The sequence below is a fragment of the Gobio gobio genome, assembly GCF_949357685.1.
Source record: "Gobio gobio genome assembly, chromosome: 11".
NCBI lineage: Eukaryota > Metazoa > Chordata > Actinopteri > Cypriniformes > Gobionidae > Gobio > Gobio gobio.
The window spans coordinates 34866829-34894375 of NC_137104.1; the positions used below are offsets into that span (position 1 = coordinate 34866829).

Consider the following 27547-nt stretch of genomic DNA (forward strand, 5'->3'; position numbering starts at 1 on the left):
AATTAGTTTCATTTTCTAATTGATATGGTTGAGTAGTGCTTTGACATTGTGATTTGGATTTACTTAATAATAATAATATGTTTATTTTTTATAGGGCCTTTCAAGAACCCAGGGTCGCTTCACAATGTAGTACAAGAGTACAATCAATTGACAATCAAAATAACAGTCAGCCTGCTAATTATTACAAATAATGCCTAAACTTGCCTGATTATTAATTTTAGAGGTTATACATACATTTCTATGAAGGTAAATCTTGAGGAAGAAAACACATTAAACACATTCAAATCACCAAGGTAAGAATTTATTGCATTTAGACAACTGCATATTTGTAAGTCGTATATGTCTACAGGAACAAATTGATAGTTTGAGGTCTGTGTGCTAACATGCTGATTTTGTACTTAGGGTAAAAGTGTGTATGTGGGTCTATTTCACAGCTTTGCTGCTGAGGTTGAGTTTCCTGTGCACACCAGAATTGCTTGCTGTGTGTCTGTGGGGCGGGGAGGGAATGGGAGGCGGGACAGCTTCGAGCGGAGGGAGAATGTGTCCGTCTTTGCGTGAGAGAGCGTAGATCTCATCATTGAGAGCCTCAATGTCTTGTGCTTGAGCCGCTACCAGCTGATGCAGCCTCTGCAGTTCCTTTTTCTCTACCAGACGGCCTTGGAACTGACCCACCTTAAACAAACACACGTTTTGAATGTCTGAGAAGTGTCCTGCATGTGAATTCACAGCTGCAGGTGCTGCTGCTGCTTAAAGGTGCAGTGTGTAGTATTTATGAGGATCTATTGACAGAAATGCAATATAATATACATAACTGTTTTCAATTGTGTATAAAGACCTTACATAATGAACCGTTATGTTTTTATTACCTTAGAATGAGCCAATTCTATCAACATACACTGCGGCAGGGGCGAAACTACAGACAGTGTAGGCAGTGCAGCCACACTGGGGCCCGAGCGGCAGAGGGGCCCTGCCCACATCGCAAACGACGAAGTGACTCTGCAGGATACTCTACTGGTGAGCTTACTGACGACCATTTTATAGTATTTATCAGAGCATGTGAGCGAAGCAGAGAGGTGTGATGCTAAGCTCAATATTCCGCTCCATGCCAGCGTGCACCACAATTCACTCTAAAATGTGAATTGTTTTATTTAAAAGTAGCATTTTCAAGCGTCATGTTTTTGTGATAAGTATTAGCTGAGTTTCAGATAATCTTTCAGACGTGTTTCAGAAAGATTCTCGCAGAGACAGCTGAAAGTGGACCCTGTTTTTATTTTTATTTTACAAAAGCACAAAGTTTTGTCGTTATTGTGAGTGTACACAAATAAAAGTAGACAATTTATAGTTTAAAATTATGCCTCACATTTATCTGTATGGACAAAAATATTGTATTGTATTGTGAGTTATTTCTGCTGTCATGAGGAAAAAAACATCAGAACGCACCGGCGTGTACGTCGACCAGAGTGTTAAAGAAAACGTATAGCCTATTTAGTTTAAAATTTATGTTTAAATATATAGTAGCCTATACATTTATTTTTTTATTTCATCCAAGTTGATTATGAAAAGTGAACATCATGAATAAAATAGGCTACATCATAAGATGCGCAATATGTCGGGAGACATGGAACAGACATGACTTTGACCACTTAATTAAGTTTTGTTTTGTAGAAAGCCTTTCTTTAAACTGAATTTCGTTTGGAAAAACAATGTTTCATCAACCAATTGCCTGGATTTAATAAATAAGAAGCAAACCAAGAACGTCGGGAATGGATTGAAGTGCGTAACGAACCCACTTGCCTGTTTCTGCCACTTGCCTTTGAATAAAGCTGAAACGATAGGCTACGTCTTTCTGTTTTTAATAAATTTGATTTCTTGAATACACGTCTTAATTAGTAGGCCTATAGATAGTTATTATATTTGTGGCTTTAAAGTGGTATAAATCGCAGAGCTGGTGCAAACGTATCCTCATTGATATGATCCAATCAGACACTTTCTCTTTAAAATGTCATATTTGTTGTGTGTTTTTTTTATTTTATATGTGCGCAGCACCTATTCAAATTCATCTAAACGGGTTTGGGATGTTCATTAAAGGATTAGTTCACTTTTAAATAAACTTTTGCTGATAATTTACTCACCCTTGTCATCCAAGGTGTCCATGTCTTTCTTTCTGCAGTCGAAAAGAAATTAAGGTTTTGGATGAAAACAGTCCAGGGTTTTTCTCCATATAATGGACTTCAATGGGCCCCAAACGGTTCAAGGTCCAAATGAGTTTCAGTACAGCTTCAAATGGCTTTAAACGATACCAAACTATGAATAAGGGTCTTATCTAGCGAAACGATCAGTTTCTGCGGGAAACCGAGCAGTATTTATGCTATTATTTTACCTCTTTTCAGACGAACATGATCATCTCTGAGCTCAGCCATTATTTCCGCTAAGTGAGGTCAAAATATGAGCGTGGTCATAGATGTATACGTAGATACCTCATTAGCGCTTGTACGGATCAATAGAATGAGGAATCTACGATTGATATATCTATGACCACGCTCGTATTTTGACCTCACTTAGCGGAAGTAATGGCTGAGCTCAGACATGATAAAGTTCGTCTGAAAAGAGGTAAAATAATAGCATAAACACTGCTCGGTTTCTCGCAGAAACTGATCGCTTCGCTAGATAAGACCCTTATTCATTGTTTGGTATTGTTTAAAGGGGTGGTAAACCACGATTTCACTATTCTAACTTTAGCTAGCATGTAATGTTGCTGCTTGAGCATAATCAACATCTGCAAAGTTACAACGTTCAAAGTTTAAAGCAAAGGGATATATTTGCTTTTAAAGAAATCAATTTCTAAGGACTACAGCAAACGGCCAGTAGGCAACTACAGACATTCCTCCAGGGTTGGTGACATCACCAGCCTCAATATTTACATAAACCCCTCCTCCGAGAATATTAAATAAGGGGGGGTGAGGCCATTTTGTATCGCTGTTGTTGTGGTATAGTTAGGCTGGAGTGGTATTGCTGCAATGCCGACGAAACGCTGTTATTTTCAACCGGATTGCAGGTCTGGGGTACTTGCTTTCCTTCCTAGGGACGGGGGTGCATTGCAGTGCGTTTAACATACAGCATGTTATATGCACGTGTGTGTATTAGACAGAGGGGAACAGGTCGCAGATGCTGCCCATCATAAAGCACGAGACAGACAGGGTCGGAGGAGAAGACTGGAAAATGTGACATAATGGACAATATTCATCTGTATTTGCAATTCATGAGCCGCGGTTCATGCACGACGGGCTCGCGGCTCCCGCTGCACATTTCACGGAGGAAAACTTCCACAATCTTCGCGAGTTCAATGCAGGATTCACACAACGTCAGCTGTGCGAGACTAACACGGCCAGTGCGTGGATGCACGACGCGCACGGGGCTCCTGCTGCACATGAGGAATTGGCTTCCACAATCTTCGCGAGTTCAATGCAGGAATCACACAACGGCTTGTCCTGAAAGCTGGATTTACAAACAGAAGCTGTTTACGGGCCACAACCTGTAAGTCTGATTTATTTTTCATCTATGTGTTTTCCTGTGATAGGTTAATTGTACGTTGTAGCAAGGAAGTAAACAGATGACAACGCTGTTCTGCAAACCAGTCTGTTAAATGCTTATTCATCCTTAACGTTATCCGACGAACACCTAACGTTACAAACACTAACGTTAAAATCTCAACAGCGAAGTTGGCATTAGTGTAAATTATTAAATGTATGTATTGTTTATCTACAGGCATGCTAAACATGGTTCTGTGTGTGATTTGGCTACTAGTAAAGCCAATGTTTAGTGTTCATTTTGGGTTAATAGTTCTTGCGACAGATATTTGGCTATAATCGTTCTAAAAATACAAAAGTAACAGTGCCATTCAGTAGCGATCACTATAGATCCGCAGTCTTTACTCTTGAGGACTGAACAGGTTATGCTCGATCATCTTCACTAAAATGTTCTGGGTCTGATTCGAGCTCAGATTGGTATGGTTTTATTGACGCCATTGTTTCTAATACTGACCAAAGCACAGTCTACCGGTAAAGGTAAGGGGCGTGACGAACGTGCACTGCGGTTAGCGAATCACAACACACTGGGCCAGCTAACCAATCTCAGCCCACTGCGTATTTTTGAGGGACTGGCTTCATACAACCCGGAAAGCATCAGACCGTTTTACAAGGAGGGACAGAGCAGTGTAGAATAAAGGTCAAATATATGAAAAATAATGCCATTTTTTTTTAAACAAAGCATGAACACATGTTACAGTGCACTCCACAAATACAATCAAGCCTTCAAAAGAATGTGTTTTACCACCCCTTTAAAGCCCTTTGAAGCTGTACTGAAACCTTGAACCGTTTGGGGCCCATTGAAGTCCATTATATGGAGAAAAACCCTGGACTGTTTTCATCCAAAACCTTAATTTCTTTTCGACTGCAGAAAGAAAGACATGGAAATCTTGGATGACATGGGGGTGAGTAAATTATCAGCAAAAGTTTATTTAAAAGTGAACTAATCCTTTAACCGTATAATGCTGCAAAGGTATTTCAAAGTTCTTTTTACCCCAAAGCAAAGTACGATCAAGAACATGAACGCATTTGTGTTGGAGAGAGACGCACGCAAAGAGAACTATACGAAACTGATAAGACTCTGATTTTAGTTGGTGTAGCCTAGGTTAGGTGTTTATATAGGGTTACCTAGACACGCAGCTCGATCTCATGAAAGTGCATATCTATATCACGAATTGTATTTATCGCTCAATTCATATGCAGAAATGAGAAACTGCATATCATATGCACATAAAAAGTCATTTCTGCATATACAGTAAATTGAACGATAAATACAATTCAGGCTATAGACACATATTTCATGATATCGTGCACGAGCGCAGTGTGTGTTTGTTTAAAAGTGCTTTCATAACAGTGCAGCCCAGGGGGCCCGTCGTAATAGCCTGCACTGGGGCCCGTCATTACTAAAAGTTTCGCCACTGCACCGCGAGTCCCCTTACAGTGAAGTCACCATTTTGCGGCCATCAAACAACTGTGGTGAGTTGGATTAGTAAATTGTGTCCATCAAACAACTGTGGTGCGTTGGATTAATCAACAAACACGGTAAGCCATGTTACCTTCTCCTGTCATTGTCACTTGCACTGCATGTTACATGTTTAGTATATCTTTCTCCATCGGCGAACGGGCAACATGTGATAAATGTAAGGAGATAGTCAGGCTGACGGAGAAGATTTCAGATTTAGAGACACGCATCCAGACTTTATCTGAGAGTAGTGAGAATGTAACAGCTTTAGACACTGATTTGGATACGACTAGCTTAGTGACCTCTGTGCATTGTTTGGTTCTGGCTGTAGAGTCTGTGCAGCAGGGCAACTGGGTGACTGTGAGACAACATAGTCGCGGATCAAAAAAACGCTCTTCTGTTTCGATTAGAACATCAAACATGTTCTCCCCACTCAGTGACGCACCCACTGAGTGTCCTGTTGAAAGTGCCCTAGTTATTGGCGATTCTATTACACGGAACGTGAAAATAGAGACACCAGCCACCATAGTCACATGTTTACCGGGAGCCAGAGCGCCTGACATCAAAGAAATTTTAAAAGTGCTGGCTAATGATAATCGTAAATTCTCTAAGATTATTATTCACGTCGGCACAAATGATGTTCGACTTCGCCAGTCGGAGACCACCAAAATTAACATTAAAGAGGTGTGTGAACTCGCAAGTACAAGGTCAGGTGAAGTTTTTTGCTCTGGTCCCCTCGCTGTTCGCCGGAGTGATGAGATACTTAGCAGACTATCATCACTCAATGGCTGGTTTTCTAAGTGGTGTCCACAAAATAACATAGGGTTCATAGACAATTGGAAAAGCTTTTGGGGCAGACCTGACCTGTTGAAAAAGGATGGCATCCATCCTTCCTGGGGTGGTGCCGCTCTTCTCTCTAGTAATTTGGCACATAGTCTTAGAGCTAAACCATGACTAAGTGAGGCCCAGGTCAGGAAGCAGACAAACTGGCTAAACCGACTGTCTCCTATCACAGAAGTCAGATAAATCCCAACACATAGAGACTCTTTCACCTAGATATTATCACATAGAGACTGTGTCTGTTCCCTGAATTAGTAAATACAAAAAACCATCAAAACCATTCAACGGTAAAAATGTAATTGATGTCCAACAAATAAACAACAGATATAAAACAGATTAACAAATGATAAAGCTCGGTTTGTTGAATATTCAATCCCTTTCCCCAAAAGTGCTTATTGTTAATGATATGATTACAGATAATAATCTAGATGTGCTGTGTTTGACAGAAACCTCTTAGTCAGTTAGGAACATGGGTGTAAAATATATCTAAATTACAACATATGCTTTCAATGCAAAATGCTGAACAGTTAGTTCATGCATTCATTACCTCAAGGCTAGATTATTGTAATGCTCTACTGGGTGGTTGCCCTGCTCGCTTAATAAACAAACTCCAGCTGGTCCAAAACACAGCAGCTCGAATTCTTACTAGAACCAGGAAGTATGACCATATTAGCCCGGTTCTGTCAACACTGCACTGGCTCCCTATTAAACATTGCATACATTGTAAAATCTTGCTTATTACTTACAAAGCACTAAATGGTTTAGCTCCCCAGTACTTGAGTGAACTCTTGACACATTATACTCCATCACGTCTATTGCGGTCTCAAAATTATGGCCAGTTGATAATACCTAGAATATCAAAATCAACTGCAGGCAGTCGATCCTTTTCCTATTTAGCACCTAAACTCTGGAACAGTCTTCCTAGCATTGTTCGGGAAGCAGACACACTCTGTCAGTTTAAATCTAGACTAAAAACACATCTCTTTACTATGGCATACACATAAAACATTTTTTTTTTCTCAGTTAAATGATTGTTAGGCTGCATTAGCTAGGTCGGCCGGAACCGGGAACACTTCCCATTACACCTGATGTACTCGTTACATCATAAAAATTGCATCTACGCTAATGTTAGTCTCTCTGTTTATCCCAAAGTTTACTGCAGTCAGCCGGATCCGGGCCATATCCAGATCAGATGGTGGACCTGCGCCCAGACATGACCAACGTATCCCTGTGTCAATTAGACTCCCCCATGAAATTGCCACATCGACACGGCATCCTCAATTAACCCCTCTCCGGCATAATGACTCAGATCCTTCGAATATTCCTATTTAATAATTGTTTAATCGACACGTCATCCTCAATAAACCCGTCTCCGGCATGATGACTCTGATCTTTCGAATATTCCTATTTAATAATTGGTTAATCGACATGTCATCCTCAATAAACCCGTCTCCGGCGTGATGACTCCGATCTTTCAAATGTTCCTATTTTATAATTGTTTAATCAACATGTCATCCTCAATAAACCCATCTCTGGCATCATGACTCCGATCTTTCTAATATTTCGATCTAATATGACCTCTGACCTGTAAAGTTGCCAGAATAATAATCATACACTTTTGTTAATTGGCCAGAGGAGAACTGGCACCCTGACTGAGCCTGGTTTCTTCCAAGGTTTATTTTTCTCCATTTTGCCACCTGATGGAGTTTTGGTTCCTTGCCACTGTGCCTTTGGCTTGGCTTGCTCAGTTGGGGACACTACATTTTCAACTAAATATCCAAATAAATCTAATTACTAAACTATATTAAATACATCAACTAAATTACTGATCTGCCCACATATTTTCCTGTTTAACACTGTGAAGCTGCTTTGAAACAATCTGCATTGTAAAAAGCGCTATATAAATAAAGTTGACTTGACAGTAGCCCTAAACAGACAAACTGCTCTACAGAGTGCTAGCAACTCTCTGGTGTCTCAGACGACAACATCTTTGTCCTGTGTCGGCCACCGTAGCTTCTCTATGTGCTTTCGAAAGAGAGGGGTGAGTGGTTGCAATTCTTAACCTCACCGCTAGATGTCACTTAAATTTACACAGTGCACCTTTAATTTGTGAATAAACTGCAGTCAGTTTGTAGAAATTCAAACGGAAATGTATTAAATCTGGCGTTTATCAATGTGAAGAACTAAATAAAGAAAGTGATGAAATGCTAATAATAAAAGAAAGAAAAGAATACCGTCTTTCTCTGTTTGGAATTGAGTTGGTCGTCCAATGCTTTTTTCTGGCTAAGCAGGCTGTTCATTTTACGTAGTCTCTCTGTGTTCTTTTTCGTGACTTCGGTTAGTGCCTCTCTTGCTTCATTAACTTTTGCCTAGTACACACACAAATAATAATGAACATTCGCTCTAGATTGGCAAATGTAACCTTAATAATTTGCTCATAACATGCACTACTGTGTAAGTTTGGGGTCAGAATGTTTTTTTTTTTTAAAGAATACTTTTATTCAGCAAGGATGCATTAAATTGATCGGGGGGGGGGGTTATTATTAACAATGTTAATAATAATAATGTTATTATTAACATTGACAATAATAATAAATGTTTCTTGAGCACCAAATCAACTTTAGAATGATTTGACACTGAAGACTGGAGAAATGGCTGATGAAAACTCTTTGCCATAACAAGAATAGATGAAATTTTAAAATGTATTAATATTTCACAATACTACTGCTTTTACTGTATATTTGATCAGAGACTTCCTTCAAAAAGTATTAAAAAAATCTTACAGACCCCAAACTTTTGAAAGCTAGTGTAATACAACCCCCAAACAGGATCACAGGTGTCCACACCAGTTCTTAATGTCAGTGTACCTCCCAGTGTTTGAGCTCCTGTGTGTTTTTGCCGTCTCGTTCTCTGACCTCTTGTCTCATCTCCTCTACCTTCCTGTTGCCTGAGAGAGTCTGCAGAACTTCAAGTTCCACCAGCTGTCCAAACTTCATGAGCATTAGCTGCTCGCAAGGTACTTCTGACTCTGCAAAGAATTTTATGTAACGTATTACTTTATACACTGAAACTCATACCTCAAGTTTAAAGAAATATAACGTTGCCTAGATAATGACTAGCAGGCAAGTAAGTCTGTGATTTAAAATAGTCATCGTATGCACATCTCTGACCCTTTATTCTGGCCTCCATGTCTTTAAGGTCATGTCTGAGCTGTATGTGTTGTTGTTTGGCGTGTTTATAGAGCTCTCGCTGTTCGGTCTTCTCCTCCTGTAACTCTTCAATGCGCTTCTGCAAATGCTGTAGATCAGCCGTGTTCAGGACCAGTGCTGAGTCGAGTTTACCCAGCAAGAGACCTTTATTCACGTATTCAATCTGCTCAGATTGAGAAAAAGAGAGACTTGATATTGGTTGTAAGTTACACTTTAGCAGAAGCTGAGATGGTAAATACATGTACAACATAAGAGCAAGTACAGTATGTGTAATTATGTTCACACCTGATGCAGTCTGAGTGGCACCACCACATCTACTTCATTCAACCTTTGCTGCTTTTCTCGATTAATGAGCTCCAGATCGCCCTCTGCTGCCTTGCGATTGTTCTGCACAATCTTCTCCTACACAAATAAAAATACTGTCTTTTTAGGGTGTTCTTTTAAAAAAACAAATAACAGAATGAAAGGTGGGAGGCGTGGAAAGAAGTATCTCTCACTTTCTTGGCCAGTGTGTCACACTCCTTCTTTAAACTGTCAACTATTTTTATATCCTCTTGCAACTGCTCCTCTACGTCCAGACGATGTTCACGCAACCTCAGTGTGTTATCAAAGAGCTCGGGATCACAGTCTGAAACACAGAGACAGGACCTATCATGGCCGTAACCACCATAGGCTTTGAGTCCCCCCCAATATTTGATATTTCTTAATGCTGCTCTCCATTATGCAGCACTCTGTTTGTTGTTAGGATGGCAGACAGTTTAAAAATGTAAATTTTTTAGGCTCGTCTGCCTCAGTGGTCTAACAGCGCTCGTCAATGTCAAAATGATGGCCAATCAGATCAAAGAAGGCGGGGCTTAATGTTCACTGAAGATGGGTGTGAATTCTGATGAGATGCTTATAGTTTTTACAGTGAAAGAGTGCATGGTTGGTAAGAAGCTAAACATTTAATATTTGACGACTGTTTTATGATGGATATGTTTAACGACCCATAGTAACATACAGTGATGCAAACTACTCAACTTTTTGAATGTAATTTTGCCATTTTTAATTGAAAATATGCAATCATTTAAATGATGTCAATCATAATTGAATGTGACGAGTGTGACATAATTACATTTTTGACATATTAGACATACCAACAAGAGTAAATGTGTGCATATTATTAAATTAAATGTTATTTTCAAAGAGTTTAAATTAATTACTTCACAACTATATAGGCTAAAATTAGACCTAGAATGTTCTAACCTTTCTTATTGATTCTTTATTCCCTTAAAATCCCTTTAATCCTTTAATTGTTTAATTTCTTTAAATAGAAAAACCAACCCCCTCAAAAAAAAAAACCTTTGATCCACCCCAATGTTCAAGACATGGTTAAGGCCTTGAAACCTATATATACAGGGCTTGACATTAACTTTTTTGCTCACCAGCCATTGTGGCTAGTGGTTTCCCAGAGTTACTAGCCGCTCAACATTTTACTTGTCACAATTTTGACATCGATTTAGATTTTTTGATTATGAGCTTACTTGGTGGGCAAACACTGTCGTCCAGGGGAGCCTCAGAGTCATCATAATCCTCATCATTATCTCTGTCTGATTCTTCATCAGAGTCTTCATCGCTGTCATCTTCATCATCTGTCACATCACCACCTGATGGAAGGAGTTAAACAAAACAAATATTACATTTCAAATCACATGTTCAATGTTTCAACACAACTCTGATGATGGCAATCTCTGGCAATTTTATGTGTATCCTAACAGTTGCTGCCATTACATTATAATTTACCCCAAAAATCAAAAGTAATTTTGATTTGACCAGTTCTCATTAATGAGACAATTAAAAAGATATATATATATATATTACTTGCACACCATGGTAGTATTTGTTTAAATAACTGCAAAACAGTAATGAGAATCATCGTTAAAAAATCAGATGTATTACAGTAATGAAAACTGCTTAATCATCTTGAAAATAATGTCACAATGCAAAAAGGGTCTTAATAAATTTTTGTGTACATTTTTGTGAGGTTCACCAGGTGAAATACACAGAACACACACTTTGAGCTCACCTTCACCTCCATGTGTTTCTTTCTTCTTTGTACGCTTGATCTTTTTCTTAAACACTCTGGTGAGGAACTCCACAAACTTGTTGTTCTCCCCCAATGAAGCCTGAAAGGTGGCGGTGAGAGTTTTCTCCTTCCCTTCGAGTCTCAAAATGTCTCTCTTCTTCAGCTCCATCTGCTTCTTAAATTCATGCATCTTGGCCTGATACACAAAATAATGAATATGGAAACTGTTCTGCACTGGACACACACACATCATAAAACCACACGCACAAATGAAAACACACCCACCCATATCTCTTGCTCTTCCTGTATATAGGTGGTCAGTCGCTCCTGTAGTATGTCCTCTTTCTTCTCGAACTCCTTCAAAAGCAGCAGCTCCTCAAACAGGGTCACATGTCTCAGATCAGCCAGTTTCATGTACACATCCAACTCTTGCTTCTCGTGACGCAACACACGTAACTCTGCGTCGAAACGCCACACTGCATCCTCCATCTGCAGAAAGAGAGAAAGAAATTTGAAGGATTGTGATAAATAAAATCCCCTCTATATTCACAGCACTACAAACTCACCTGTTTAAGAAGTTTGTCCTGCTGGTACAGGTTTCTGGTCTCCTCAACTTCTCTCATCTCTTTCTCTAGCTCTGTGAGCTCCTCTTCCTGCTTCTGAAAGTGTGTTTCCACAACGACTTCAATGTGCGTGTTCTGAGCCTCAGTATGTGTGTCTTGCGTCTCTTGTTCAAGCAGCTCCAGGATGTTCTCCCCATTCTGTTGTGCATCCAGGCCAGTGGAAGCCATCTTGACCCTAAGAGTGGCGTAACGCTCCAAGGTTGCCCGTGTGTATCTGTGTTTCCTCTCTGGCATCTCTTCTGGCATTAAGACAGGCACAGCTGGCAGTGGATGACGCTTTTCGGGTGGCAGGTGCTGTTGGATTGCCTGTAGCTGCTCCACCTTGGCATGGAGCTGAGACACAATCTCCACCTTACTGTCTCTAAGAGCCATCACACGGGAGTTCATCTCAGACTTCTTATCAAAGATCTGTAGCATACATAAAAATATGTAGACCACCACTTGCATATATCTGTTCAATCAAATAATTTAGTAGATCATAAGAGCTTATAATCATAATAAGATTTATTTGAGGTAAAAAGCCACAAAATCATTTATAGAAGTCATAACTTACACTGCTAGTAAAGCTTTTTGTTTTAAATTTTTATGAATTTGAAACACTCACTAATATACACTCACCTAAAGGATTATTAGGAACACCATACTAATACTGTGTTTGACCCCCTTTCGCCTTCAGAACTGCCTTAATTCTACGTGGCATTGATTCAACAAGGTGCTGAAAGCATTCTTTAGAAATGTTGGCTAAGGGGCCTAAAGTGTGCCAAGAAAACATCCCCCACACCATTACACCACCACCACCAGCCTGCACAGTGGTAACAGGGCATGATGGATCCATGTTCTCATTCTGTTTACGGCAAATTCTGACTCTACCATCTGAATGTCTCAACAGAAATCGAGACTCATCAGACCAGGCAACATTTTTCCAGTCTTCAACTGTCCAATTTTGGAGAGCTCGTGCAAATGGTAGCCTCTTTTTCCTATTTGTAGTGGAGATGAGTGGTACCCGGTGGGGTCTTCTGCTGTTGTAGCCCATCCGCCTCAAGGTTGTGCGTGTTGTGGCTTCACAAATGCTTTGCTGCATACCTCGGTTTTAACAAGTGGTTATTTCAGTCAAAGCTGCTCTTCTATCAGCTTGAATCAGTCGGCCCATTCTCCTCTGACCTCTAGCATCAACAAGGCATTTTCGCCCACAGGACTGCCTTTTCACACCATTCTTTGTAAACCCTAGAAATGGTTGTGCATGAAAATCCCAGTAACTGAGCAGATTGTGAAATACTCAGACCGGCCATCTGGCACCAACAACCATGCCAAGCTCAAAATTGCTTAAATCACCTTTCTTTCCCATTCTGACATTCAGTTTGGAGTTCAGGAGATTGTCTTGACCAGGACCACACCCCTAAATGCATTGAAGCAACTGCCATGTGATTGGTTGATTAGATAATTGCATTAATGAGAAATTGAACAGGTGTTCCTAATAATCCTTTAGGCGAGTGTATATTACTAGTTAGGGGCTAGTAAGAATTCAGCAAAGACATATTAAATTGAGCAAAAGTGACAGTAAAGATATTTTATAATGCTAAAAAGATTTTTATTTCAAATTATGGCAGTTCTTATGAACTTTTTATTCATCAAAGCTTCCTAAAAAATGTATCACTTGTTTCCAAAAAATTGTTAGGCAGCACAACTGTTTTCAACATTAATAAATATAAATGTTTCTTGAGCAGCAAATCAGCATATGATTTCTGAAGTATCATGTAACACAGATTAGAGTAATGAATGCTGAAAATTCAGTTTTGCCATTACAAGGATAAATAAAATAGAATAGAAATATATTAAAATATAAGTTATTTTAAATTGTAATAATATTACACACTATTACTGTTCAACTGTATTTTTAATCAAATCAATAAATCCTTGGTGAGCATTAAAGGTCCCATGGCATGAAATTTTCATTTTATGAGGTTTTTCAACATTAATATGAGTTCCCCTAGCCTGAATATTGTCCCCAAGTGGGTAGAAACTTTGATCGGTGTAAACCGAGTTCTGGCTGTCTTTCTCTGCCTTTGAGAAAATGACAGCTCAGATGAGCTGATCTTGAATTTTCCTGTTATGACGTCATAACAGGAACAGTTACCTCCCTTTCCTCCGCCCAAAGAATTTGGCATGCCCATGCGAGCGCCATATTTGTTTGTCCTCGAGAGATCATGGCTTGTGAACTAGTGAATGCTGGCAGTTTCTCAGTGTTTGGATGTTCAAATGAAAACAGAAGTCTTTTTTCAGTTCCTTCTGATCTGTGATCAGTGATTTCTGATTTGTAGCTAATTATTCAAGTTCACACAGACCTGTATTATTCGTGCACATGCTGCGGCTTCTCTCTGTCCCGACACAGAACAGTGTTTTAGTGTTTTCTATCTTGTGAGTCAGTGTTTTTGTACGTCCTCGTCGCGTCTATCTGTTCTAAAATGTGCATACAGTCGTGAGTTTCTGCTCAACATCTGAAGAGCCACATCTTTAGAGATAAATCTCACGCACGCCGAAGCTCGGGCTGCACCGACCGGTCGGCCTTCAACATCACCGACCCCCACTACTGCATCTCGCCCACAGCGGAGGCACCATGCGCGGCGCGAGATTAAGCAGGGGGGGGGGGGGGTGGGGGGGGGTAAGCGTGAGCGTATCCGGGCTAGGCTAGCCAGCTATCCCCACAATAAACTGGATTACATTCGATTACTGCGATGTTGTGTCTTTGTTTGCGCTGTGTACTCAATGACGCTTTTCATATGATAGGAAAATATCTAAAAATAATACTATAATCAACACTTACTCGTAACTCGTTCATCTCGACAGCTGTAATGGTACATTACATGTGTTACAAAGTTGGTTGAATAAGGAGGAAGACGGGATCGGCGTGACTGGGACTCGTGTTTATTCAGAACTCTCAGATACAAACAAAATAAACTAGCGCTCTTACAACTCAGTAGTTACAATATATAACTTTTTTTAGCAATTGCTCTCTGGTCCATTGATGTCCGGTTCGCGAACGAATCGTTCTTTTGAACCGGTTCGCGTCTCGAGTCAGCGCTGATCCATCATTTACTAAAGTTACTAACTTTCTGACATGAGTGACAGCCCCTCCGACTAGAAATAAACTAATAACCTGAAGTATATGCTAGTAACTACAACAGTTCACTGAACTGAGACGTGCTGAGAGAACTGATGAGAAGTGACATCCGTCTCTCTGGCAGGCTTGTGCCTCGTAGACCTTTTTAAACCACGCCCCCTCCGTTCATTTCAAATGCAAAGATGTCAGCCAGTCACAACAGTGGGCATTTTTACTGAAGTCTCACAGCAGACACGCCCCTTGAAACAGGACATTCAGCCAGAGGGCAAACATCAGTATAGAAAAAATGCCTTTTATTTCTAAATTATGACATTTTATGATGTAAAATCATACTAACAATATAAGTACACCTCAGAATACATTATAAAATAAATTAAAAAATCCATGCCATGGGACCTTTAAAGACTTTAAAAAAAAAAAGGTAATCAAACTTTTGAACAGTAGTGAAACAGATCAAACTGTAATTTTGAAAAATGTATAAACATTTTCATATTCTAATAATGCATTCAGAGTATTATGCAGTTCAAGTTCGCTGTCTATATTATGTTTACAATATTACTTTTACTTTGTGGAAAGATTACATTTTTGTTAAAGAAAGTGTGATTTTTGCTGATATGATTATGTCCTTCACCTTCTTCTCCAGTTCCACTAACTGCACTCTCTTTTTCTCCACATTCATCCTCAGGTGTTCAGGTACAGTAAAGTCTTTTGCTGACTTCAGCTTAAAGTCACCCATTTTTTCTTTAGCCAATCGAATCGCTTCCACATCCTTAGGGTCCTCGTAGTCCTCACTGGGCTTTGAGGCATAGCTGAGGAAGTATTAAAAATGTTACACACAAAAAACTCAAAGACAAAGGGACACACACATTGGCATTCACTTACAGTTCTGCCCACTCTTTTTTCCTCTTCTCTATCATGGCTTGAGCTTTCTCTGCCTTCTCTGCAGCTTTGCGGAGTTTCTCTGCCTCTCTGCTGGCCAGTTTACGAGACCCTGACTGCATCTTTCCTGACTGCATCACCGAATCTGTTACCAGCTCATCCTGCACTGCTTAGAGATAGAGAAGTAGAATGATGACTGCACACATACACTGCAATAAGTCTTAGTGTCAAGTTAGAACTCTCATCCTGTCTCACATGAAATGTTGCTGGATTCTTTGCCGGGCTGTGCTTTATTTCGCCAATGCTCTTGTTCCATGGGTGCGCTCTGAGAGGCCGCTGTGCCGTGCTGGTGCATTTGTATGGCAGACAGAGCCAACAGCCTGTAGTTGGAGATCTTATGTCCACTCTTAAACGCATACACAGTGACCGTGTCCTGCACCACTGACTCCCAGAACCTACAGAGACAACAGCAACATGAAAAAATAAAAGCAGTGATTCTCAATTGTTTCTTCCTACAATTCAATAAGAATGCATTTACAAATTAAACGGTTAGTTCACCCAAAAATGAAAGTTATGTCATTAATTACTCTTCCTCATGTTGTTCCAAACCCGTAAGACCTTATTCTTTCTTACCCCCCATAGACTGCAACGTTATTACCAGTTTCAAGGCCCAGAAAGGTAGCAAAGACATAGTTAAAATAGTCCATGTGACTACAGTGGTTCAACCTTAATATTATTAAGCGACGAAAAAAAGTATTCTCGTTGCTTCATAACATTAAGGTTGAACCACAGGGGTCAGAAAGCTCTCAGATTTCATCAAAAATATCTTAATTTGTGTTCTGAAGATGAACGAAGGTCTTGCAGGTTTGGAATGACATGAGGGTGAGTAATTAATGACAGAATTTTCATTTTTTGGTGAACTAACCCTTTAAGACTTTTGCGTAAACATCTAGTTTCTCAGATTTATATTTTAGTCATTTTATAGCCCTATATAGTAGGGGAGCGCGGGGCACAACCTAACGCGGGGTTAATTGTAACGTGCATGTTTTAACCCTTTCCACACATGCCAGAATGACGAAACTTGGTGTATTTACTAGTTGCCATATCAACATTATTTAGAGAAAAAATAGCACCAAAATTAAAAAATCTCTGGAAGATATTACTGAACATGTATTTAACCATAGCGAAAGTAAATTTCTTACTTAAGTTTAGTTTTCATCTCTGTTTTTTGTGTTTATTTAAAATAAGACAAATCAGATATTATTTTAATCTTATATCTGTTATTTAACAGTTGAGATCGTTCTTTAATGCTGATCTAACCAGCAGAAGACACGAGCCAAGATTTCAATCCCAATTGTGCAGGTGAGGTGTGTTGTAACACTGCGTTACAATGAGCCCCTATTAGAAATATGCCATTATATTCTATACTTTTATGAATTCTTTTGAAAAACCATAAGAAAAGGGTGAATAATGACTGAGAGTTAATATTCAGAAAATATTAATTATTATTATGTTTTGAAATATGCTGTATGGCTGAATTTAGCGATGTGTTTGTAGTCAATCTCAAAAATGCTTATATTTTTAATGATTAAAAAATGCCATTATTTTATTTTAAAAAGTTAATAATTGTATTTTGTTGACAAAATATTTTAGTTTGTCTTGTATATTTTTTGATTATATCAGATTACATTTTAAGCTGTTATTTGGTCATGTTACATTGTGCCCCACCACATGTACCCCACTATTGGGGCATGTTGTCACATTTAACTTCCATTCTTTCGGGGTAAATAAAAAAAAAAGTATACACTGTATTAATGAAACAAAACCACATAATTGTACTAGACGTGTGCAATTAATGTGGGAAACAATAAATACTCTGAACCCCAAGTGGATTTACACAAACTGAGAAAGTCAAAAAGCGTTAGGTTGTGCCCCGCTCTCCCCTATATTGTGTCAACAATTGTCTCATTTGTGTCTATTTTTATTTTAAAAGCTTTATTAGAAACATCTAACACAGTGTCTACACAGGACGTGACCGTTGACGCGTCGCGCCATGCCGCAACAGCTAGAAGTTGTCTACACTGGACGCGACAAAGCGACCGTTGCAAAGCAGTTGTCCTTTATGTCAGTACGTCATGAATAGAATGAGGCATCAGTTTATTGTCGGGGATTTGTCGTGTCGCGTTGCACTGCATCCAGTGTAGACAACATCACTGATTATAATGGGTTAAATTGTATTTTGTCGCGCCGCATTGCGCCATGCTGCTCGCGTCCGGTGTAGACACGGTGTAAGACTAAAGGGATATTTAAAATAAATTAAAAAAAATCTTTCATTATATAATCATCCTCATGTCGTTGACTTTCTTTTTTCTTTAGAACACAAAGTAAGATTTTTTAAAGAAATGTTTTAACTGTTTTTGTCCATTCAGTGAAAGTCATAAGAGTACAATGTTGTTTTGGACCCCACTGACTGTCATTGTATGGACAAAATATCTTCTTTTTTGTTTCACAGAAGAAAGTGAGTCATACAGATTTGGAACAACATGAGGGTGAGAAAAAAAACATGTAAAGTAATGGAGAAAAGTGGATCTGCGTGGAGGTATAGTACATGGTCTGTAGTTTGTTGAGGCCAATCCGGTGTTTCTCCTCCTCCCAGGCCAGTTCTTTCCTGACCTCCATCACTCTCTCTTCAGTCTGTCTTTCAGTCTCCGTGTGGAAGCGCAGGTCCAGTTCGAACTCCTACAAACACCCATAAAAATTATGTTAGATCATTGTGTCAGTGTAATCATTACACTGCAATAGGTGAGTGAGCAGGGAGGCGTGTGAGAGCTTTGCACCAAGCGATGGAGGCGAATGTGTTCAGGAAGGCTTTGGTTCTGCTCCAATAAAGCTTGAAATCGACTCTGCAGTTCAGCCAGCTTCTTACGCCGCTCCTGTTTCCTCTCTTCAGCTTCCTTATGCATGCGGTCCAGCTCCAGCTTCTGTTTAGCTGTTTCTATGCTGCACACACACACACACTTATGCTAACTAAACAAGCACCATGCATAATAATACAAATGGAAATTATGTCATTATGTACTCATTATTTACTAGTGTTTTTAAAGCCCTAAGATGTGATGGATAAAGAAAATTAGTATTTCTTGTTTTTGTGATAAAAAATAAAATCGCTCAAGATGACAATTTATTTATTTTGAGGAAATAGCAGCCTCAGCCCCGTTCTTAATTTTAAAATCCTTAACCAAATAAATTTAGTACCACATAAATATAATACTATAAATATAGAATAATAAATAAATAACAATGTCTTATAGTAACATATCATAACATTATGTGAGATCTATGTTCTTAATATTTTCTTATGATAAATAAGTTGTGATAGTGACAATTTTTATACATGATCACAAGAAAACAAGACATGATTAATTTAGTTAAATAAATAAATTATTTTATTCAACAAAGATGCATTAAATTGATCAAAAGTGACAGTAAAGACTAGTTCACGGTTAAAATCACGGTTCCACAAAAATATTTGGCAGAACAACTGTTTTCAGCATTGATAATAATAGTAAATGTTTTCTTGAGAACCAAATTAGCATATTAGAATAATTTCTGAAAGATCATGTGACACTGAAGAATTGGCTGCTGAAAATTCAGCTTTTAATCACAGGAATACATTTAATTTCAAAATATATTAAAATAAAAAATGCTGTGTCTTATTTTTATTTATATTATTTTTTGTTTTTTAAATTGTAATGTTTTTTTCAATATTGCTGTTTTTACTGTATCTTCAATCAAATAAATGCAGCCTTGGTGAGCATAAAAGGGTTGAATAGTAGTTTATTACCTCTGTGGCCCACTGGGGGGCTATAGCACACAGAGATAAGCACTGCTCTTGTGTCTTTGTAAGTAGCATATAAAGGCAAAAGCCTTGACCCTATTACTTGCTTTATTTAAATACACATTGTCACCTGTAAGCAGAGGGATCCTCTATGTCCTGTGCTGCTTTTTCCATCTCCAGTCCAACCTGTTTTCATGGCAGAGTAAGGTAAGTTGAAACACAGGCGTACACACACTTACCCACTCACAAACATACATATAGCCTACACTGACCCGTGGAGAGGGCACTTTGGCATGTTTGAGCTGCATGGCTTTCTGGAGCTCCTCCTCTGGCAAACAGCTGAAGGAAAAGATGTTGCCATCCTCTCCTGCGGTCAGGACAAACATGTCATCAAAGCTGAAGCGGATGTGGCATACATGGCCGTAATGGCTGTCATGGACGCTGAGGGCCCAGTACGCCTGCATGGAGCTGAGCTGATGGTCCGAGGCCTGTATGGGGTACGCCCGAATACTGCCATCCTCCATGCCACATAACAATAACTGCCTGCTTGAACTAAGACAGGAAGAGTAGAAGTAAGGTATGGGAAATATCATCTTTCGGATTAACTGCTGAATAAATATACTGACTCAATGAAATAGATATCAAATAAGGAAAATAATTATGATTTCTCAGTTCCTAGGCTATTAGAGTAACACATGCACAAATAGACACACCAAGTGGAAAAAAAACTCACTTAAAAGTGATGGTGAGAATGGGGTTTTGGTCTGTGTCATGCACAAGTAAGAAGAAGAAGGGCTCATCTTTTCTTTCTAATGGATCTTCGCTCTGCTGTTCAGAGAATTTACAGTGATACAGATACCCTGAGTCATAGCCACCCTGAAAGAGAGGAGGAGGGTTGGGTGGGGGCATTTTAGTGACCCACACACAGCACATTTATTAGTAACATTACTGTTCAAAAGTTAGGATATGAAAGCTTTTTTTTAAGTAAGTATCTTATTCTCACCAAGGCTGCATTTATTTGAGTGAAAATACAGTAAAAACAGTAATATTTTGCAATATTATAATTTAAAATAACTTTGCAATTTGAATATACACTATATTGTCAAAAGTTTTGGGACGTCTGCCTTTACATGCACATTCATTTTAATGACATCCCATCCGGAATCCATAGGGTTCAATATGAAGTTGGCCCACCCTTTGCAGCTATAACAGCTTCAACTCATTTCATTTAATTTATTATACAGGAAAGGTTAAAAAGTAACATTAAGGTACAATTTAAACGGGCCTGACTCAGTTTAAAAACTCTTTTCCAGCAGGTTCCTGTTCTGCACAACATAAAACATAAAACAATTTAAAACACAAGGGAAAAAAACACATACAAAACATTAGCACAGGTGAAACAAATACAAACGACTAGAAACGATAATACAAACGGTGCAAACTAAATTTAGGACAATAAATAAACAATCAGTGAGTACAACTGTAACTGTTTAGAAGAAACAGTTTGTATGCCTTTTTGAAACATGTGATTGATGGTATTTTTCTTATGTGATGTGGAATATCATTCCAAATTTTGGTGTATGTATAAAAAAAAGATTTCTGACCATAGTTGTTTTTGTATGAAGGGACTGGTATAAGGGCCTGTGAAACTGACCTAGTGAGGCGTACTGGTTTCATATTGGATGATGGATGAAGTGTAGCAAGTGTAGGTGAAGTGCCATTTTGAATTTGAAAACAAAATGTAATAGCATGACTATTTATATAGTGCTGGAAAGTCAGAGCGTTTGAGCGTGTAAGTGCAATGCAATGATGGGACCATTTTGGAAGATTACTGTGGATCTTGAGAGCTTGATTGTATAATCGTGCTAATGGTTCAGTAATTTCCTTAGTAGTAAGAGACCAGATTGGAAGACAATAAGACATTGTTGAAAACATAATTGCATGTAAATAAGTTTCAGAAACAGAAAAAGAAAGATATGATCTAATCTTATTGTACACATAAAGTTTCTGATTCAGTTTTTTTGTTAAATTAGAAATATGATCCCGGTATGTAAGGTGTGTATCAAGTAATACACCAAGATAAGTCTTTGTAGTGGCAAGATCTTGATTTGCAAAAGTGATAGAATCAACATAAGAAAGACTTTTTCTAGGTGAATGAAAGTACATACATTCCGTTTTTTTTACATTGATGGTCAGGTGGTTCTTTTTCAACCAGTCATGTAAGCACTGAAGATCAAATGTTAATTTGGAACTTATGACGTCAGGATTTGAGTCAGAGAAACAAATCACAGTATCATCAGCATAAAGTAAGCTTTCTGAATATGTACACACTTGGGGGAGATTAATGTATAAAAGAAAAGGTAAAGGTCCTAGAATACTGCCTTGAGGAACGCCCATATCACAGTCTAAAGATTGAGATGTTACATGATTAATTTTAACAGCTTTTGACCTATTTATCAGAAAAGAAGAAAGCATTTCTATCACAGATGAAGACAAATTAAATGAATAAAGTTTGTTAAGCAAGATCTGATGGTTCACTGTGTCGAAGGCTTTACGAAAATCAATAAAAACAGCTCCAGTGATGTGTCCTTTGTTAAGAGCATTACGAATTTGTTCAGTAAAGAGTAGTAATGCCGACATGGTAGATTGCTTGGCGCGGAAACCGTGTTGACAGTCGCTGAGACAGTTATTAATTTCAAGATAAGAAATTAACTGGTTATGCAAGGTTTTTTCAAGCAATTTCGACATTGCTGGAAGTATTGCTATAGGTCTATAATTTGAAACTATGGTAGGGTCATCGGATTTAAAAATTGGAGTGATTTGTGCCCTTTTCCAGTCAGTAGGAAAGATCGAAAGCCTAATGTAAAGATTGATTAAATGCTGAAAAAGGGTTATAAGGCTATCAGCGTGAGTCTTCAAAAAGAAAGTGTTTAAACCGTAAATAGCATGGGCATGAGAGTTTTTTAATGACCGCAGTATTCTCATCACCTCGTTCTGTGAGATCTCCGAGAATGAGAACTGATCAGTTGTTAGAGAGAGAACAGGTGAGAATGAAGAAGTTGCAAAATTAGTTGCCAATTCTTTAACAGATGATACAAAATAATCATTAAAAACACTTGCAATCTTTTCTGAATCGGAGATAAGTATACCCTGTAGGGAAATTTGAATATTGACATTCTTTTTCTTCTCATTCTCGCCGGTAATGACCTTAAGGGTCTGCCATAACGTCTTTGGGTTATTTGCAGATATACTAATCTGTTGTTGGAAATAGATCGCCTTAGCCTTACACAGTTCAGCAGTACATTTATTTCTAATTTGTATAAAATTATTTTTACTCTCCAGTGTTCGACTTAACCTGTATATTTTAAGGAGAGAGGCTTTCTGTTTAAGGATTTGCAATATGTCAGAATTTATCCACGGTAGTTTACGCTCCCTAGGTCGAACCTTGTTGGCAGTGATATATTTTTTCTGTATTTTCTGAAGTTTAGAATGAAATTGCGTTAGAATTTGATCCGGATTTTCCATTGACATCTCATCGCTCCAATCAGTAACACTAAATTCTGCATTAAATTGCGGTAATTTTGAAGTTGGTATTTTTGGTACAGAATGAGGAGCATGAGTTTTTGAAGATTTTAAAACTGTCCTAACTGCATAAATGAGCAAATTATCTGAAATAGCCGAATCTATAACACCAGACATTGCATATTTTGAAGGCTGATTTGTAAAGATAAGATCTAGAATTGAACTACGTGTTTTGCCAATTCTTGTTGGTTCCTTGATTAATTGATAAAGTCCGAATTTCATTGCAATGGCTTTCAAAGATTTTGATGAACTGTCATTCCAGTCAAGATTAATATCACCAAGAATGACAAGCTCTTTTGTTGTAACAGATTTAATTATGTTAGAAAGCTGAGATAAATAGGTACTAACAGTGACATTAGGAGGCTTGTAAGTCACAATAATCGTAATTGCGTGTTGGGGGGTAGAATGTACTATCAGTTTTAAAGTTTCAGTTTCAGTCTCAACTTTTAATATTTGGTGTCCATAATTCTGGTTCACATAGAAGACCACTCCGCCGCCAGTCTTAATAGTACGGTCTTTACGATACAATTTATAATTTTCTATAGAAAGGAAAGAATCAGGAATATTAGGGGTTAACCATGATTCTGAGATTGCCATTACATGTGCCTTCGATTGCGCAAGCATGATTTTAAGTTCGTCTATTTTAGGAACAAGGCTTCGGATATTTAAGTGACAGATTTTAAAGCCTCTAGTGCTACCAAGTTGACTTAAATTAATTGGGCTTTTTCTTAGGTGAATTTTTTTTCTTTGTGGTTTAATTGTTTTGAGTATCGGACAAGCAAAAGATGTTTCAAAGGGCATAGAAAAGATGGAGGGGCAAAAGTCGGAGCTGGAATTCTAAAATAGGGTAAATAGTTTCGAGTTATAGGTAAAAACATACATGGAGGTTGCGGTACAGCAGAAAAATGTCTTTTGCAATTTGCATGTGCATATAGTCCCCATAAATGCAATATACCCAAACTTGTCCACAAAATATTTGAGCCAAGTCCCGGATTGAGCTCAACATTTCCAATAAATAAGAGAATAGTTATTAAAAGTGTTTAAAACGTATTTAGACTTATTTTAATCAGAGTCATTTGATTTAACATCAGTTACCCACCGATGAAAAATAATAGTTAGAGTGGAAAAGAACAATGGCTGATGGAATTTTGGTCTGCCAAAATGTTCGTGTACAAACCCCCAGCCAGGACAATGTAGACAGCCGTTTGACGCGCACAAAACTGAAGATGGTTGGGTAGGTGGAAGTTGAATGTACTCGCGCAGAATAGCCACTCCAGAGGACCGACGATCGCAAACAGGAGCAAGGATTTCGACAGCATGCAGGCCCATCATGAAAGCAATAAACGCACAGAAGAAACCAACCGAGACGGTAGGCGATGATCCAGACTTTGGTAGTTGCGTTTGCGAGTTTGCGTTGACATGCGTGAAGATAATGATCTTGGATTAATCCTTTGTTTATTTGTTGTCCATATAAAGCAGCTTTAGCGGACAGCCACAAGATATAACTGGAACCAGTAAGATATCCATGTTGCAGCATTCTTGACAAATTTTAGACCTGCAAACGTCTGAGTTGTCGCGTATTTAATGTTTGTTTGCTGTAGCCGGTCACAGCCCTCTGCGACTGCTGCCGCCATTACAACTCTTCTGGAAAGGCTTTTCACAAGGTTTAGGAGTGTGTTTATGGGAATTTTTTACCATTCTTCTAGAAGCGCATTTGTGAGGTCAGGCACTGATGTTGAACATGAAGGCCTGGCTCGCAGTCTCCGCTCTAATTCATCCCAAAGGTGTTCTATAGGGTTGAGGTCAGGACTATGTGCAGGCCAGTCAAGTTCCTCCATACCAAACTTGCTCATCGCCGCTTTTCCACTGTCGGGCTGAGCGGTTCTCATTGCGTAACCGTTCTATTCCGTGCCGATCCAGGCCAGCTGGTATAGTTCTGGTTTCATTTTCCACTGTGGGGCTGATAACGGGTACTCTTTGTAATGTAATACAAAAGCATCAGTCGTTGCCTTGACAACACAATGGTTTACTGATGATATGAGATGTAAATATTAACCGCATAATGGAGGATGATCAGATATTTATTGTAATTTTATTACTAATTTGTGTTTACATCACTCAAATAGAGCTTAGCCAGCTACAGAGAAACTGCCTGGTAGCCAGGCAATGGACAAGTGACAAATCCTGAGTGGCGACGTCACTTCACAGATTCTACCAGCACACGGTTAGCTAACCGTGCCGAGAATTCCAGGCAGAGAACGGTAATCGTGCCGTGCCATACCAGGCTCAAGTGGAAACACAACTGAAACCGTTCCTTACCATTCTAAGAACCGTTCGGCCCGACAGTGGAAAAGCGGCTCATGTCTTTATGGACCTTGCTTTGTACACTGGTGCGCAGTCATGTTGGAACAGGAAGGGCCCATCCCCAAACTGTTCCCACAAAGTTGGGAGCATGAAATTGTCCAAAATGTATTGGTATGCTGAAGCATTAAGAGTTCCTTTCACTGGAACTAAGGGGCCAAGCCCAACCCCTGAAAAACAACCCCACACCATAATCCCCCCTCCACCAAACATTACATTTGGCACAATGCAGTCAGGCAAGTACCGTTCTCCTGGTAACCGCCAAACCCAGACTCGCCAATCAGATTGCCAGACAGAGAAGCATGTTTCATCACTCCAGAGAACACTAGGGTCCAGCGGTGGCGTGCTTTGCACCACTGAATCCGACGCTTTGCATTGCACTTGGTGATGTAAGACTTGGATGCAGCAGCTCGGCCATGGAAACCCATTCAATGAAGCTCTCTACGCACTGTTCTTGAGATAATCTGAAGGGCACACGAAGTTTGGAGGTCTGAAGCTATTAACTCTGAAGCTATTGACTCTGCACAAAGTTGTAAACTTCTGCGCACTGTGCGCCTCAGCATGTGCTGACCCCGCTCTGTGATTTTACATGGCCTACCACTTCTTGGCTGAGTTGCTGTTGTTCCCAATTGCTTCCACTTTGTTATAATACCACTAACAGTTGACCGTGGAATATTTAGTAGTGAGGAAATTTCACGAATGGACTTATTGCACAGGTGGCAACCTATCACGGCAGAGTCCTGCACGGGTGCGGGTACCCGCGGGTACCCGACGGGTGACCCGCGAATATTGCTGAAACGGGTGAAAAACATCCTACTGTGTCGGATACGGGTGCGGGTCGGACAAGGGAGAACACGGGTCTAAACACGGGTTTTAAACTGTCACGTGCAAACGAATATAGGCCTATATATAAAAATATATGCATGTATATTGTAGATGTGTTCCTAAAAATTTGCATATACAAAAATATGCCTTGCCTGTATTTCAAGTTGATAAAATAATTTCAAATCCATATCAGTTTATTTGTGACCGCGCGGCGCGCGCCCTCCCAGGAGAATCACAACCGCGCGCGCGCTCTGCCTGCACTCGTCGAGATGGATCATGAGGAGTTGAAGAAAAGATAGCCGCAAATGTGGAAGTTCATCGCTGAGGAAGCACGCAGCTAACTGTGGTAACAAAACCAAGCACACGCAGTTCAATCGAACAGTATTTTTGTTATGGTTCAAGAGTTTAGTCTCTTAATAACACTGTCTTAGTAGCCTACATTAAGCCACGTTAAGCGTTTTCTTATAATGATTTTCTATGGGAGGTAAACGCTTAACGTGTAATTAAACGCGTTGCGTTACAATTTTGGGCTCATCTGATTTTTTGTACATAGTATATGTTATTAGTATTATGTTTACTGAGTTTGGTCTCTTAATAACAGTGTCTTACCTACATTAAGCCACGTTAAGCGTTTTAGAATGTCCCGAAGTTTTCCTTAAGTTAATGGTCGTGTAATAATTTATGTATGCTGGCAATAAACATTTTTGTAAGTGTGTCTATAATGTAATATGCTAAACTGATTTTATTGCGGGTGCGGGTCGGGTGTCAGTTCTATTTTAAGCGGGTCGGGTCGGGTGCGGATTTTATTTAGTGCTGTTGTCGGAAAACGGGTCGGATGCAGTTTTAAGCACTGCGGGTACGGGCGGGTGAGGGTTTACAAAATCGGACCCGTGCAGGACTCTGTATCACGGTACCTCCCTTGAATTCACGGAGCTCCTGAGAGCGACACATTCTTTCACAAATGTTTGTAGAAGAAGTCTGCATGCCTAGGTGCTTGATTTTATACACCTGTGGCCATGGAAGTGATTGGAACACCTGAATTCAATGATTTGGAGGGGTGTCCCAATACTTTTGGAAATATAGTGTATTTTAAAATGTAATCTTTTCCTGTGATAGCAAATAAAAAAAATTCAGTCTTTAGTGTCACATGATCCTTCAGAC

General features: G+C 39.2%; 1 protein-coding gene across 1 annotated transcript in view; it reads right to left on the reverse strand.

Moving 5' to 3' along the window:
- cfap44 (cilia and flagella associated protein 44) overlaps window positions 1–27547 on the reverse strand; it is a gene marked incomplete at its 3' end in the record, with an annotated part of 44687 nt that overhangs the window by 5365 nt on the left and 11775 nt on the right. Inside the window, exons 15-31 of the mRNA XM_079828539.1 lie at window positions 20352–20494; window positions 19891–20170; window positions 19749–19804; window positions 18618–18780; window positions 18389–18519; window positions 16036–16235; window positions 15784–15946; window positions 15533–15710; window positions 11727–12191; window positions 11446–11649; window positions 11161–11356; window positions 10619–10726; window positions 9593–9723; window positions 9381–9497; window positions 9057–9258; window positions 8754–8914; window positions 433–672 (exon numbers count right to left, since the gene is read on the reverse strand). Of these exons, the coding sequence (XP_079684665.1) occupies window positions 433–672; window positions 8754–8914; window positions 9057–9258; window positions 9381–9497; window positions 9593–9723; window positions 10619–10726; window positions 11161–11356; window positions 11446–11649; window positions 11727–12191; window positions 15533–15710; window positions 15784–15946; window positions 16036–16235; window positions 18389–18519; window positions 18618–18780; window positions 19749–19804; window positions 19891–20170; window positions 20352–20494 (3138 nt within the window). The remainder of the gene's footprint in view (window positions 1–432; window positions 673–8753; window positions 8915–9056; window positions 9259–9380; window positions 9498–9592; window positions 9724–10618; window positions 10727–11160; window positions 11357–11445; window positions 11650–11726; window positions 12192–15532; window positions 15711–15783; window positions 15947–16035; window positions 16236–18388; window positions 18520–18617; window positions 18781–19748; window positions 19805–19890; window positions 20171–20351; window positions 20495–27547) is intronic.